General features: G+C 33.7%; 1 protein-coding gene across 6 annotated transcripts; it reads left to right on the top strand.

Annotated features, from left to right (window-relative positions):
• The first annotated feature begins 2,333 nt into the window (after positions 1–2,333).
• Positions 2,334–15,201, top strand: LOC111535247 (UDP-glucuronosyltransferase 2B9). 6 transcript variants are annotated; one of them, XM_026448786.1, is made up of 7 exons: positions 2,375–2,694; positions 3,046–3,095; positions 4,386–4,534; positions 9,168–9,299; positions 9,563–9,650; positions 10,488–10,707; positions 14,889–15,201. In XM_026448786.1, exons 1-7 carry the CDS (start codon positions 2,375–2,377, stop codon positions 15,166–15,168), a joined length of 1,239 nt encoding a protein of 412 aa, XP_026304571.1. In that variant the 3' UTR covers positions 15,169–15,201. The 6 variants fall into 6 exon arrangements, with proteins under 6 accessions (XP_026304569.1, XP_026304572.1, XP_026304574.1 ...); XM_026448784.1 differs by having other exon boundaries at positions 2,334–3,095; XM_026448789.2 differs by lacking the exon at positions 3,046–3,095 and having other exon boundaries at positions 2,349–2,530.

Here is a 15,201-nt window from a genome sequence, read left to right as displayed (position 1 = left end):
AATGTATGTGGCCAAGATGACTGACTGAAAATAGGTAATATGCATGGCTCTCACAAAGAGGAACAGAAGCAGTGAGTAAATAGAGCCCTTTCAACTGCAATATATATTTTAGAGTTTATCTCGTATTAAGTGTTTTCAGTAATACAAGGCATACTTCTGAGATGTTGCAGATTTAGTTCTAGAATACTACAATAAGGCAAATTTTGCAATGAAGTGAGTCACACAATTTGCTTTGGTTTATTTACAATTTGCATAGAAAAAGTTACGCTTACACAATGCTGTAGTGTATTCAGTCTGCGATAATATTAAGTCTACAAAGTACGCACCTTAATTAAAAACACTTAATTGCTAAAGAGTGCTAATGATCATCTAAATCTTCAGTGAGTGCAACTTTTGTTGATGGAGAGTTTCACATCAATGTTGAAGGTTGATAACTTATTATGGTGGTGGCTGCTAGCAGGTGGCATGGCTGTGGCAATTTCTTAAAAATAAGACAACAATGGCATTTGCCACATACATTAACCCACCCTTTCACAAAAGATTTTTTTCAGCATGCATGCAATGTTGTCAGATAGCATTTTACTCATAGAGGATCTTCTTTCTTTCTTTTTTTTTTTTTTTTCCAAAACCAAAAACCCAAAAATATTTTTTGGCTTTCAGAACTGGGATTAATCCTCTCAAACTCTAATGCTACTTTATAAAGTAAGTTTAAGTAATATTCTAAATATCCTGTTATCATTCAACAATGTTCATGACATCTTCACCAGGAGTAGATTCCATCTCAAGAAACAAGTTTCTTTGCACTTCCCTAAGAAGTAACTCCTCACTTATTTGTTTTGTCATGCAATTTCATCAATTCTGTTACATCATTAAGTTCCACTTCTAATTATAGTTATCTTTCTAGTTTTATTATATTTGCAGTTACTTTTTCCATGGAAGTTTTGTTATAGGACCAACAGGTTCATATGCTTACTGTCCAATAATAGTCCGATTACACTGAGACGTCAGGTTTGGCAGCAAAGAAGGACTTGTGTAATAATTGCAGGGCACTGAGCAAGGAGATGAGAAGAGAATCTCAAATCCAGCTCCTCAAGGAGCTCTGGGTTGGAGGTTTTAAGGAGATCATAGATGGTGATGGACTGGGAAATTTGGGTAATTAATTGGTCGGGGAGTAGGAACAAAGTTATCAGAACAAGAAACAACATTATTTGCTGAGTCAGTTCCTTGTGGTGTCCTCTAGATCAGCTGACATCAGTGAAGTCCCTCAGATCAGCTGGCATCAGTGAGGTCCTTCAGACCTGCTGAGTCGGTAGTTTTATCAGTGTGCTGGACCTGAAGGAATATCTCAGAAGGAAAGTTCATCATTTCATAATGTTTAAGTTATTATCTAGAGAAGAGTTAAGAGGAACTGCAATCTCATAACAAGGTCTGCATAATTCTAGGACAATAGCCCAATAACTATGAGGAGGTGAGTCAGAGAACAAGTTAACCTAATGATTAATGCTGAATGTACTGAAAGCTTGATTTACTTTTCTCTTTTTCTCTCTTTATCTTTGATTACTTTCACAAAGTTTATAAAGATAGTGTCATCTTCACACTCTCAATATCTTACATGATGGTTGTAAGAATCAACGTGTATATGCTGTATCATAAATGAACATTTAAAATATTATGTTACATAACAGAAGCCAGTCACGAAATACCACATATTGTATGATTCCATGTATTAAAAATCATCCAGTATAGGTAAATCTATAGAGATAGAAATTCATTTAGCAATTACCCAGCACAGGGGAAATGCAGAAACTAGAGGTGGAGAGGAAAAGGCTAAAGGCTATAGGACTTATTTTGGTGAGATAAAAGGGCTGTCAAATAGATTGTTGTGGTAGATGCATAATTCTGTGACTATACTATGAAACATTAAATTTTACACAATAATTGATAAATTGTATGATATTTAAATTATACGTCAACAAAGGGTACAAAAATATATGGACCATGTTTCGTTGTTTTATCTTTAGTTTTGTGTCAAATGGACTGCAGAAACATGACCTTTCACCGCTACAATTCTGGACCTCTTCTAAAATATATTGCGTAAGACAGATGACATGCCCATACAAGATCCTTGATATTAGCTGAAGGGTAGCAGTCATAAACATAAACGGGAAATTAATCACATCTGTGTAAACAGGTCATTTACCTTCATTTGTCTCCTTGTCATCCACATGCTCGGAATGTTGATTTAAGAATATTGTATGAACTTTGAAGTATAAGGGTTACATTTTAACTTCTTGGCTAATTTATGTTTGGATATAACCATGAGAAATGACAGAAAGGAACAGCAACTGGAAAACAAGCATTGCATTGCACCAGGATGTCTGTGAAATGGACTTCAGTAATTCTGCTAATACAACTGAGCTTTTACTTTAGCTCTGGGAGTTGTGGAAAGGTGCTGGTGTGGGCAGCAGAATACAGCCTTTGGATGAATATGAAGACAATCCTGGAAGAGCTTGTCCAGAGAGGTCATGAGGTGACTGTACTGGCATCTTCAGCTTCCATTCTTTTTGATCCCAACAACTCATCCGCTCTTAAAATTGAAGTTTTTCCTACATCTTTAACTAAAACTGAGTTCGAGAATATCGTCATGCAAGAGATTAAGAGATGGTCAGACCTTCCCAAAGATTCATTTTGGTTATATTTTTCACAAATGCAAGAAATCACGTGGAGGTTTGGTGACATATTTAGAAATTTCTGTAAAGATGTGGTTGCAAATAAGAAATTAATGAAGAAACTACAAGAGTCTAGATTTGACGTCGTTTTTGCAGATCCTACTTTTCCCTGTAGTGAGCTGCTGGCTGAACTATTTAACATACCCCTTGTGTACAGTCTCCGCTTCACTCCTGGATACTTTTTTGAAAAGCATTGTGGAGGATTTCTTTTCCCTCCCTCCTATGTACCTGTTGTTATGTCAGAATTAAGTGATCAAATGACTTTCATGGAGAGGGTAAAAAATATGATCTATGTGCTTTATTTTGATTTTTGTTACCAAATGCATGACATGAAGAAGTGGGATCAGTTTTATAGTGAAGTTCTAGGTAAGTATTTTTTTTTTCAATCTGTAACTTATTTGTGTCTTTGAAGCAGAGCTTATAGAAAGCCATAAAGTCAGGGTAGTGGGGTTTTGGTAAGTGAATTTATAAAACAAAAATACAAGAAGATCTATCAATCTCACAAATATTATAGAAAAGCTTAAATTACAAGGTCAGTTAAAATCCTGTGGCCATCACTCACACAGAACAGCCAAGGAAATCATAAACCTATGTATTAGTGCATCTAAGACTTTAAGCAATTACACATCTGTTTTACTATACACTGCTTTACTTCTTAAAAACAGTAAAACCCATCAAATAACATCTTACTGAATGCATAGATTTAGAATGAGTAGTTATACATTTTTGTACAACTATCTATATAACTGCAGAAATTATTTTTTCTTGTAAAGCTTGGTTTTCTTATTTAGAAATCAAAAGATGTTTCCATGTTACCAGAAGGTTTCCTTCACAATAGAGAGAAGGAATGTCTATATCTCAGATGCATAAATCATTAAAGGTAATTTGAAGTTTCTAATGTTTCTATATTCTTTCATTAAAGAATTGGAAACCATTCATTAAAGTCCAGTCATCTTGTTGAAGTTTGAAGGTTTTTATATTTACATAGTTTTTTTCAAACTATGTCTCTTTATTAAAAAATATAAGACAGATTAAGGTTGAGTACAAATCTGTATTTCAATAATTTCTCAAAAATTTCTAGCTATAATTTATAAATATATTTACTTAAAGATAATATTATTAAGATCTTAACTTCAATCGAAAAGAGTACAAAGATTTCAACCATACTCACAACATAGTCCACAGTTCACTTGAAGAACCAAAGATAAAAGAATTAGCTTAATGAATTGTGTAAACTAGATAATTTTTAGAAAATTATTTTTATGTGTACAGTAGAATTAATTGACTATGCAGCTCAAAGAGTTATTTAAATGTCCATATGCTACTATTGAAGCTTTAAAAAGAAAAGAAATTGATGTTTAATTCTCTATGACTTATTTTAATAATTGTTTGTGGTTGTGAGTATACTGATGTGACATTGGAGATGTAGCTGAACCTCACAATTCTCCTACTACTTTGTCTTTCTTATAAATATACATGGGCAAAATAAATAATACATAAAATTAAATTATGTCTATAGATGAATATATGTATATATTTTTCAAAGCACAGACGCTTTGCCTATATTTTTGCCTACATTATTCTAACCCCTTTCAGAAAATTACCTAATGTAATTATCTTGTGTCATCCACCTTTTCTTTTTTTTATCCTTGTCAGGAAGACCCACTACATTATCTGAGACAATGGGGAAAGCTGACATATGGCTTATTCGAAACTCCTGGAATTTTCAATTTCCACATCCACTCTTACCAAATGTTGATTTTGTTGGAGGACTCCACTGCAAACCTGCCAAACCCCTACCTAAGGTAAACATACTTTCATTGGTTTTATTTTGTTGACTTTGAATTTTCAGTAGAATTGATTCTACGGTCTTCATTCAGAGTGGTTGACTTACCCTGAAAGAAAGATGGGAAGTGGGTGGGGTAGAGCAGATACCAATTAGAAACTCATGTACATATTGATACTATCACATGTATATGAGTTTCATGCGTACTGCAAATAGAGGGGAATACTAAGGAGACTTCACAATTAGAGTTGGTTAAATTAAAGTCTTCATTATTTAACATCTAAGAAAGTATTGATCATTCATTCAAATAATATTTACAAAGGGATTAGCACAAAACACAGGTAAGTGCAGAATTTTCAGAGAAAAAAATGGACACAGTTTCTGTCCCCACATACTTTACATTCTACTTCAAAAGATAGAATATGTGCAAGTAATAAAAATTATATAAAAACTATTATCTCAAGGAAAAACCCAATGCCAAGAAAGCATCAGTGGAGATAATAGAAAGTATCCTGGAGTCACTGATTACTAAGATGAGAGCTGAACAATATGCAAGAATAAGTAAAAGAATGATGGGGAGAGACAGACAAAAGAAGGAAAGCAGGTAACGTGGTCAGGACAGTTCTCAAGCCCTCAGGTTTAGTTTGCAGGAAGAGACTAAGAATCTGATGATGCTGAGAGGCAAATTAGAGCCAGATACATATTGAGAGTTGAAATATTTATTAAACACATTGAAAAACTATGAAAAAGAGTTAAGACAGAAAGATACATGAAAAGATTCTCTTCTTTAAGAAGAGCTTTCAAGATATTCAATGATTAAATTGCGGGAGGGTCAGAATAAAGAGCCAACCATTCAGGAAATTTTGCATGGATTCAGGTAGCAGATGATGGAAAAGTAGATTAGAATGTTGATAGAAATAATGATGCCTACATTTACAAAAATAGTGGCAACTTCATGTTGTGTGGAAAATATATTAACACAGACAAAACATTTGAAGTGTCTCTGGCCTGTAGTTAGTTACTCATAAATATTATTAATTTTGCAATTATTGTTATTTTGTTATTATTGCTAATACTACTAATTACTTAACATGTGCAGGTCACTTGAGATATCATTTTTCATTTAATAGAGCCAGATTTTTCAGTACATCAGAATTATATTCTCTTGCAGAGTCATAGTTGACAGACACCTGTGAAGAGACCACCAAACAGGCTTTGTGTGAGCAACATGGCTGTTTATTTCACCTGGGTGCAGGCAGGCTGAGTCCGAAAAGAGAATCAGCAAAGGGAGATAAGGGTGGGGCTGTTTTATAGGATTTGGATAGGTAAAGGAAAATTACAGTCAAAGGGGTATTGTTCTCTGGGAGGCAGGAGTGGGGGTCACAAGGTGCTCAGTTGGGGAGATTTTTGAGCCAGGATGAGCCAGGAAAAGGAATTTCACAGGATAATATCATCGCTTAAGGCAAGGACCTGCCATTTTCACTTCTTTTTGGGGTCCCTGACTTCCCACTGCAATGAGCTAGTTGAAATTCTAAAATTCTCCCATAGGTAATGAGGATCTTCACCAGTATTGTAGCTTAAAACACTTCCCCAATAAAATAAATATGGTCCTTTAATATTTGCAGACAAACTCAGTGATCACTTGATCTTACTAAAGCATTTAAATCATTCTTCATTGAGACCTCAGGGGTTTATATATTGCAGCATAAACATACCCTATGAAAGCAGATGATTTTTGCCATATGACAAGCAACTGATTAAAGCTCCCTGTGTCAACTTGTCTTAACATCATAGCTGCCTGACAGAGAAGCACAGAGATGAAGAACAATGCATGTATAATAAAGACCAAATAATTCATACCACTTGCATCTGAATAGTGCCCTTAGTTTCAATACCAAAAATATTATGTCAGCATGTAAGATTATATTCTTTGTGAAATAACACAATAAACTCATATATTTTAAATTAATATCACACTTTTAAGACATGTGTACAAAGCAAGCATTCTTTATTACATTATTAAGTAATCTCTTAAAAGACCATTTTTGTCTACAAAAAACTGAGATTTTATTCCATTGTTAAAACTCAATATCTATATTGAAAGCAAATTGCATGGGCTTTATATGGTAACTTTCTCAAGAGACAAAAGCTGGGGTAAGACTAATGAAAAATCTCTGCCACCCTGCCCTACTCTTGAAATATTTCCCTCCTCACAATAAGGGAAACCGATGGTGTCAGTAGGAAGGGGAAGAGAGTAGGGCTTGTAGAAGGACAAGAAAAAGGATGACTAGTAGCACAATAGTGATAATTACTACTATTAGCTGTTGTTATTAACTTGCAGAAAGATTTGAATGCAAGTCAATGGTTGTGAAACAAATTCTTTGTTTATTATGTAAAATAATTGCTAACCCATCCAGGTTGCTTTGATTTCAATGAAATATTAGATTCTCAGATAATTTCTATTTCTATATAAGAGAATAAGACACTTGACAAAATGTATCAGGTGTTTTAAAAATGAACATTGCCGTGTTAGCCTGTCTGTACTAAAAAATACAAAAAGCTAGCCAGGCGAGGTGGTGGGCGCCTTTAGTCCCAGCTACTCGGGAGGCTGAGGCAGGAGAATGGCGTAAACCTGGGAGGCGGAGCTTGCAGTGAGCTGAGATCCGGCCACTGAACTCCAGCCTGGGCGACAGAGCAACACTCCGTCTCAAAAAATAAAAAAAATAAAAAAAATTTAAAAAATGAACATTGCCATGAGTTCATGTGATATCATACAGATAAAAACATTAACCAAGATGTACCTATTCAACATTATGGAAAATATGCATAAAATTAACATTGGAAGTAGTCCACCATCTTAAATGAAGGAATGATTAAAAACTTATACTATATGCATACAATAGCATTACAATAATTTTATCAATGTAATATTCAATTACACTGTCAGCTGTAATACAAATAAAGAGAGTTAGAAAATGATAAAGGTAACAAGATGACAAGTTTTTGCAGGAGGAAAATATACACTTAGTAAGATTAACATTTTCTAAGTAAGTGTCACATGTGTACATTGAGCTATATAAATAGGACAAAAGCCATGATGAAAAATATATTTTATATAAATAATATCACAACATAAAAATTTTAGAAAAATTTTATTTAAACAAATTTTTCATGCTTTTCTAAAATTTCTGACACTAATCTTATATTATTTTTATTACATTATCACAGAAGGAGAAACAACCAGTCCATATCAGTGATGAATCTGTAAACAGAGGTTAGGTTCCTTCAACATTGCATGGATAAACAGGGCTCTCGGCATCAACTTAGTGAGGTGAAACACTCAACACCAGTTACAGTAAATATGGCTACAGTCAACTGCAATCACACACAATACTTAGATGCCCCAGGTATTACCTGAAATAGCAGTACAATGACTCTTACGTTAAGATTAAAAATCATATTTTAAAAAACATTCTGTAATATGTGGTCTGCACACTTAACATTTGGACTTTTTTTCTTTGTTTTGTTAAGAACCATTAGGTAAAGTTTTACCACAATGATTAAATCTGAAAGCATTTAAATTTAAAAATTGGCATACATTGGAGAGCGCAAGTCAGAATAATTCTCAATCTATTGCAGCCAAGTACATCTTCATCAGGAGTGTTATGTGGTGTGAGTGACCTACTCAAAAGAGAGACAAGATCTCCCCTGCAGAAAGGCCTGGTGGCCTCTTCTATTCTGATGCAAGTGCTGCCTCTGAGACACAACAAAGTGATGATGAGAGTTCCTCACATGCAGTTATAAATAGCACATCAGTTTAACAGTGTGATTTCAGGTCGATAGGTGCTCCACCTAAACAATAACCTGAAAATATGATCATTCAACTATGTAACTGTATAGTGTACGATTCTGTATTATAAATAAGACTCCTGGACTAATTCACAGAAATTCCAAATTACAATACCCGACTTCAGAATGTCAGTGGATCTTAATCATCAGCTTTTATTTATTTATTTATTTATTTATTTATTTATTTATTTATTTATTTTAGATTTTCAAAAGCTATCAGAAAACTGTGACAAATTTAAGTGAAGTATAAAGCATTGTAGAGAAACATCAATGCATAAATGTAGATATAAAATTATCCCAATAGTGAGTAGTTTATCCTCAGAGCTCATAGTGAGGGAAGTAAACACTAATGGCTTCCAACTAAAAGAATCCTACAGAAAACGTGCCTGAAATAAACATAAGTGATTTAGTAGAACAACAATATAGAATTAAAGCTGAGTGGCGCCACTTTCCAAGAACCTGTATTAGTAATTTTAGTAATATAAGAGTCTGTGTGTAATATTTTTAACATTATCTCCCTGACTAAAGTGTAATACCTCCATTTCTTTTCTCCCTTACACAAATGCACACATATACATACACATACACACATAGTTACACAAATATCCTAACAGCGTCCACCTATGTCATATTATATATCTAATTGCAAAAATACCTGAGTGATTGAATCAGTTAGAAAATATTATTTACTCCAATAATTCCTTAAAATACCTGATTTTCTCTTTTAGTAACTTGTACCAATTCTTTCAGTAATGCCTGCTGTGCTGTTATTCTATTGTGATGAAACAAATTCTTTTTCACAGGAAATGGAAGAGTTTGTACAGAGCTCTGGAGAAAATGGTGTTGTGGTGTTTACTCTGGGGTCAATGGTCACTAACATGAAAGAAGAAAGGGCCAACGTAATTGCATCAGCCCTTGCCCAGATTCCACAAAAGGTAAGATGAAGTGTCTTACCGGTGTGGAAAACTACTGAAAGAGGCTGCTAAAGTTTGTAAGTAATCCAATTATAGAAATTTCTGACAAATGTGAAGTTGGCCAGAATTAAATATGGGTATTCTATTTACATCAGTCTTTGAGTAGTTCTGATTTACTAACATCCCTTGATCTCGTTCCTACTCTTTTTCTCCTTTTACAGTTTGAACATTCTATGAGTTTTGAATTCCACTCATGGAATAAGATATTTTCTTCACTGTAACAGGTTCTATGGAGATTTGATGGGAATAAACCAGATACCTTAGGTCTCAATACTCGGCTCTATAAGTGGATACCCCAGAATGACCTTCTAGGTAAGACTCAGGTGAACAAATACTGGATATATTAGTAACAGCACATTAGAGTGTTAATAGTTAATCATGAAACAAGCTTTTTCAATGTTTGTTAAGGAAAAACAAAACGTAACTTCTTTATATTTATTTACCAGTCCAAGGGGAAAATGAGTACGCTATAATTATTGGCATTTTATGATATACACTCACATTCTTTATGGTGAGAATCAGCAAGAATCTTTATTTCTGGTGTTACAGTATCTCACAGAATTTTTCAATAACTTCCTGAGCTGTCTCTCTGTCTCTTATTTTCACAACTTTACACCTGTTGTTTCTTCTCCTGCATGGTTATTTGAAGTGCCACCAAAAATTAATAGTTCTTCTATCATTAGTGACTCTGCATTTTCTGAAGGATTAAATTGGTAATCTTAATCATAAAGTGATGACAGGTCATGATGAAGTGTGACCTGTCCTTCCTCAATCCTAGCACCACCACCAACCCACTGCCTGCTGCCTTGCACACCCCGCATATCACACTCTGTGACTGCACTTAAAATAGCAGTTCACTTCATGCCCATCTCTTTGCTGTCTTCTTTATTGCACATTTAAAAAATCTAGATCACACTTTTTAGTTAGTCCAACTGGAACTCTTGTATTGTTTTGCAGTCTGAAGTCACACACACCACGCAGCCTTCACTTGCATACCCAGCACAAGTATGTGTTTTTCCTCTGAAGTCTGAAAGCAATAGCAAAATACTTCAATGTGTTATCTAGAAACCACTGTCACTTTCAGAGCCTTTCATTGTGCATCTCATTTTATTCCTATGAATAATTTTGCTAAAATTCATCCAATCCTAGGTCATCCAAAAACCAGAGCTTTTATAACTCACGGTGGAGCCAATGGCATCTACGAGGCGATCTACCATGGGGTCCCTATGGTGGGCATTCCATTGTTTGCCGATCAACCTGATAACATTGCTCACATGAAGATCAAAGGAGCAGCTGTTCAATTGGACTTCGACACAATGTCGAGTACAGACTTGGCGAATGCACTGAAGACAGTAATTAATGATCCTTTGTGAGTAGAACAATATTTTTCACTAGATGGTATTTGTAGATAGCTTCTCTTGTCAACAGTGAGTGTGAGTTTCATCCTTTTTATAAGAGAGTAATTTTGAAAGAATTTAAATGATTTTACCAATCGGAAATCTGCTTTTATTTTGTATCAGTTATTTAAATATTGTATTTGGAAACCATACATCTAATCAATAGCCAGTTAGTGAAAAAAATTCTACACAAAAATACTTTTAAAATGATAGAGATAATATAAAAAATACATTTCTTAAAAATTTGACATAACGAATCATTAGTAGAAAGGAAGAATAAATGAAACAATATAATAAATATTTTAATTTGGTATCTAAAATGCCTCAGAACATGGCTATTTTCCTGCTGAAAAATTAACTTTTATTATTATCATTACGTAATGGACTTGAAAATGAGATTTAATTTTGATACCATAAAGTCCTTCTGTTTATGGTATAAAATCCAAATATATTTGCTATGTTTACAAATCCATGAAGCCATCAGTATCACATAATTTTAGAATATTTTTGTCATCACAAAAGAAACTGCAAAGACACGGAAGTCATTTCCTATGACCGCTTAGCCCTAGTCTAACACTAATTTGTTTTCTTTCTCTAGAGATTGTTCTCTCTAGGTATTTCATATAAATGGAATCATACAATTTATGGTGCTGTGTAAATGACATTTCACCTAGCTTAATTTTTTGTTGTTTTTTATGGTGTTTGTTTTATTCATGTTGTTGTGCATTTTAATACTTCATTTCTTTTTATGACAGTTTAATACTTTTTAGTAAGGATATGTCATATTTTATTTGTTAACTTATCAGTTCATTGGCCTTTTGATTGTTTCCAATTATGGTTACTAGGAATATTGCTACATAAGTTTTTGCATAAATCTGTTTTTCTTTCTTTTGGGTTGATGCTACAAGTGGAATTGCTGGCTCATGTGGGAACTGTATGTTTATGAAGAACTGCTAAACTGTCTTCCAAAGTACTTGTTTCATTCATCACTACCACCAGCAGTGCAACATGGTTACAATTCCTCCATACTTTTGCCAAATTAGTTATTATCTGTCTTTTTGTTACAGCCTTCTTAGTGAGTGTAAAATGATCTCTCCTTCTGGTCTCGGATTGCATTTTCATTACGGCTAAAGACGTTGAGAATCCTTATATGTGCTTACTGATCATTCGTATATCTTCTTTGAAAACATGTCTACTACAATCGTTGGAAAATTTTTAAACTTTGCTATTTGTCTTATTATTAAGTTTTAAGAACTATTTATATATTATGGGTCATTTCAGATATATAGTTTTTAAAAATTTTGTTCCATTCTGGGTGCACTAAATTTTCCTTTTGTATGATGGTCTTTGAAGCACAAAAAATATAATTTTAAGTCAAATTTTTAATAGTTGATATTTTCACACTCAAAGATATCAATGTGCAAAATTCCTTGTGGAGTCCAGTGATCATCAAATCAGCATTTATAACTACTCTCAATAATGCTTTTTAAGAAGGAGAGTATCATCTAAAGGAATACGTTAAAATTACTTTATCACAAAAACGAAGGTGTTAATGAATGATAAAAATATCTTTAAAGAAGATAGGAAATAATTGAAAAGAAACACAAACTAACTTGGACAAATAGAAAAAATATATATAAAGCAAACTGGTAGATTTAAATGTGATTATGCAAATACTTTCACTCAATCTAAAGAGACTTATAAAAAGAGCAAATAATGGGTAAAGACGTAAAACATTTGAAGAACAAATGCTCCAATTAACAAATGAAATCTTATAATGTAAAATGATATACACACATGCACATATGTACATATACAATACATGTATATGTATTATATATATCAACTGGAAGACACATTTTCTTAGAGCATGTCAAATAGTTATTTGAAGTGATATGTGGTGGGCAATAACCAAAGATTTAGTAAATATAATAAGATTTAATGTCATAGAAACTGTATGAGGCAGTCATAGTGGAAGTAAGGGAGGTTATAAAAACTATAACATGTCTTTAAATTTTAGAGATCAAAAAAACACACTTCAAAAAAGGTTAAAGTCAAAAAGTGGATAACAATTATGCATCCAATTTTATCTCAGCAATTCTACTCTCAATTATATACCCAAGAGATATGTGTAAATATATAAATCTAATACCATCTAGAATATTGTTTATAACAGAGTTATCAATAGTGTCTAAAAATTGTTAGCAACACAAATACATATTAATCTTAAAATGAAGAAAACATCTATGCTTTATCAGTCAACAAAATACTATACAGCAAAGAAATTATCCTACAACTGCGACATTAATAAAAGACACTAATGAGTACATATTATATAATTCAATTACATAAACAAGCAAAACTAATACATGCTATATGAAGTCAGGCTAATATTTAATTGGAGGACAAAAGTAGAGATTAAATGGTTCAGAAAAAGTGAGTTATTCTGGGCAGGTTGTGATATCCTATACCACAATCTGAGGAGTAGGTAAATAGATATCTACACCTCAAAATAAAGTTCAAGATGATCTTAAGTTTTTGAAGTATTCACTTAGTGTACGTATATTTATCTTTTGTATTTACTATTTAAATGATTATTTTATGAGATGTAATGCATTTTAAAATTCTGGGAATCAAATAGCAAAATAAGCACAGAAAATAGAGAAAATCCTAGAGATTCCATCATAGTGTGGTCAATAAAAGCCTCTCTTAGAAGTAACATTAGAAGGAAGCCATAAAAAGGCAGAGAAGCATGCCTTGGGTTGTAGCAAGAGAGAATACTCCAAGAGCAGGAGAGAGGGAAAAAATGTGTAAGGTGCTAAGATGAGAACACCTTTGGGAACTTAAAGAAAAAAATAGAAGGCCAATCTAGAAGACAGTGCACACAGGAAAAGTGTTAGGAAAAGAGCTTGCCAGTGTCGAACAATGTAGGGTTCTGTAGACCAAATAGCAGAGTTGGATTTTATTCTTTAAATAATGAGAAGCCAGGCAGAAGTTATAATCAGGGGAGTGCTATAAACTGACTTTAATTGCAAAAAATCATTCTGGCTACAGGGTGGGAAACAGTAGGAGACAAAGGAGTAATGTAGAAGCATAGTGACTAGCAATGAGGCATGTCACTCACCATGACACAATTACTTTTTAGGAACTTAGAGAAGATAATTCTCATATTGCATTTTCACGATCTTTCTTACAGCACTTAAAATGGTTCATGATGTTGAGCACGTTCTCCATATGTCTGCTTGAGAACTAACAGTGTAATTGAATTGTTCATAAACAAAGGATAAATGCTTAAGGAATGAATATCCTATTTTTCATGGTGTAATTATTTCACATTGTATCGAAACAACTCATATACTCCATAAATATATGCACTTAATATGCACCCACAAAAACTTAAAATTAAACAATTAAAAAATTAAAATGCCTTATATTTTCTCTGCTTCAAAAAAAAATTAACTTTCTCACCTAACATTCAATTTCTACTTTAGAAAACATTTGTCAATGAGAAAAGATCAACTTAAAAGCCAAACGTTCTATGACGACTCAAATTAAAGTACACAAGTTCTATGTCAATTCTTTGACATTTACTTTGAATTATTTGGCACTTTAAAAGCCTTTCATAAACTTGATATGCACAGGCAAATTAACTTACTTTCAGCGTTAGTAGGGGAGAGATCACTCCTCATATTGTCTCATGCTCAATTTCTGCCTCCAAAGAAAAAAGAAGTAAATACTAAAAGGCAGAAATGAAATCCACAAGCACACAGCCTGGTGCCACTCTCAGGGCCAGGTAGCTAAAGATCGACCCCTGACCTAACTGGTAATGTTATCTATAGATTCTAGCATTTTATGGAAAAGCGTTGTAAAAATCCCTGTCCTCTTCTGTTCCGTTCTGTTTACTGGTGCATGCAGCCCTCAGTTATGTACCCACTGCTTGCTCAATCAATCATGACCCTCTCACGTGAACCCCTGTAGAGGTGTGAGCTTTTAAAATGGTAGGAATTGCTCACTCAGGGATCTCAGCTCTTGAGACAGGAGTCTTGCTGATGCTCCGGGCTGAAAAAAAACCCTTCCTTCTTTAAATTGGTGTCTGAGGAGTTTTGTCTATGTCTCTTCCTGCTGCATTGGTATCTTTATTTTTATCCTTCAGATATAAAGAGAATGTTATGAAATTATCAAGAATTCAACATGATCAACCAGTGAAGCCCCTGGATCGAGCAGTCTTCTGGATTGAATTTGTCATGCGCCACAAAGGAGCTAAGCACCTTCGGGTTGCAGCCCATGACCTCACCTGGTTCCAGTACCACTCTTTGGATGTGACTGGGTTCCTGCTGGCCTGTGTGGGAACTGTGATATTTATCGTCATGAAATGTTGTCTGTTTTGTTTCTGGAAGTTTGCTAGAAAAGGAAAGAAGAGAAAAAGTGATTAGTTATATCTGAGATTTGAAGCTGGAAAACCTGAT

This window comes from Piliocolobus tephrosceles, unplaced genomic scaffold (genome assembly GCF_002776525.5).
Source record: "Piliocolobus tephrosceles isolate RC106 unplaced genomic scaffold, ASM277652v3 unscaffolded_449, whole genome shotgun sequence".
NCBI lineage: Eukaryota > Metazoa > Chordata > Mammalia > Primates > Cercopithecidae > Piliocolobus > Piliocolobus tephrosceles.
Note: the sequence above shows the minus strand (reverse complement) of the source record. Positions and strands in the feature narration are given on the sequence as shown.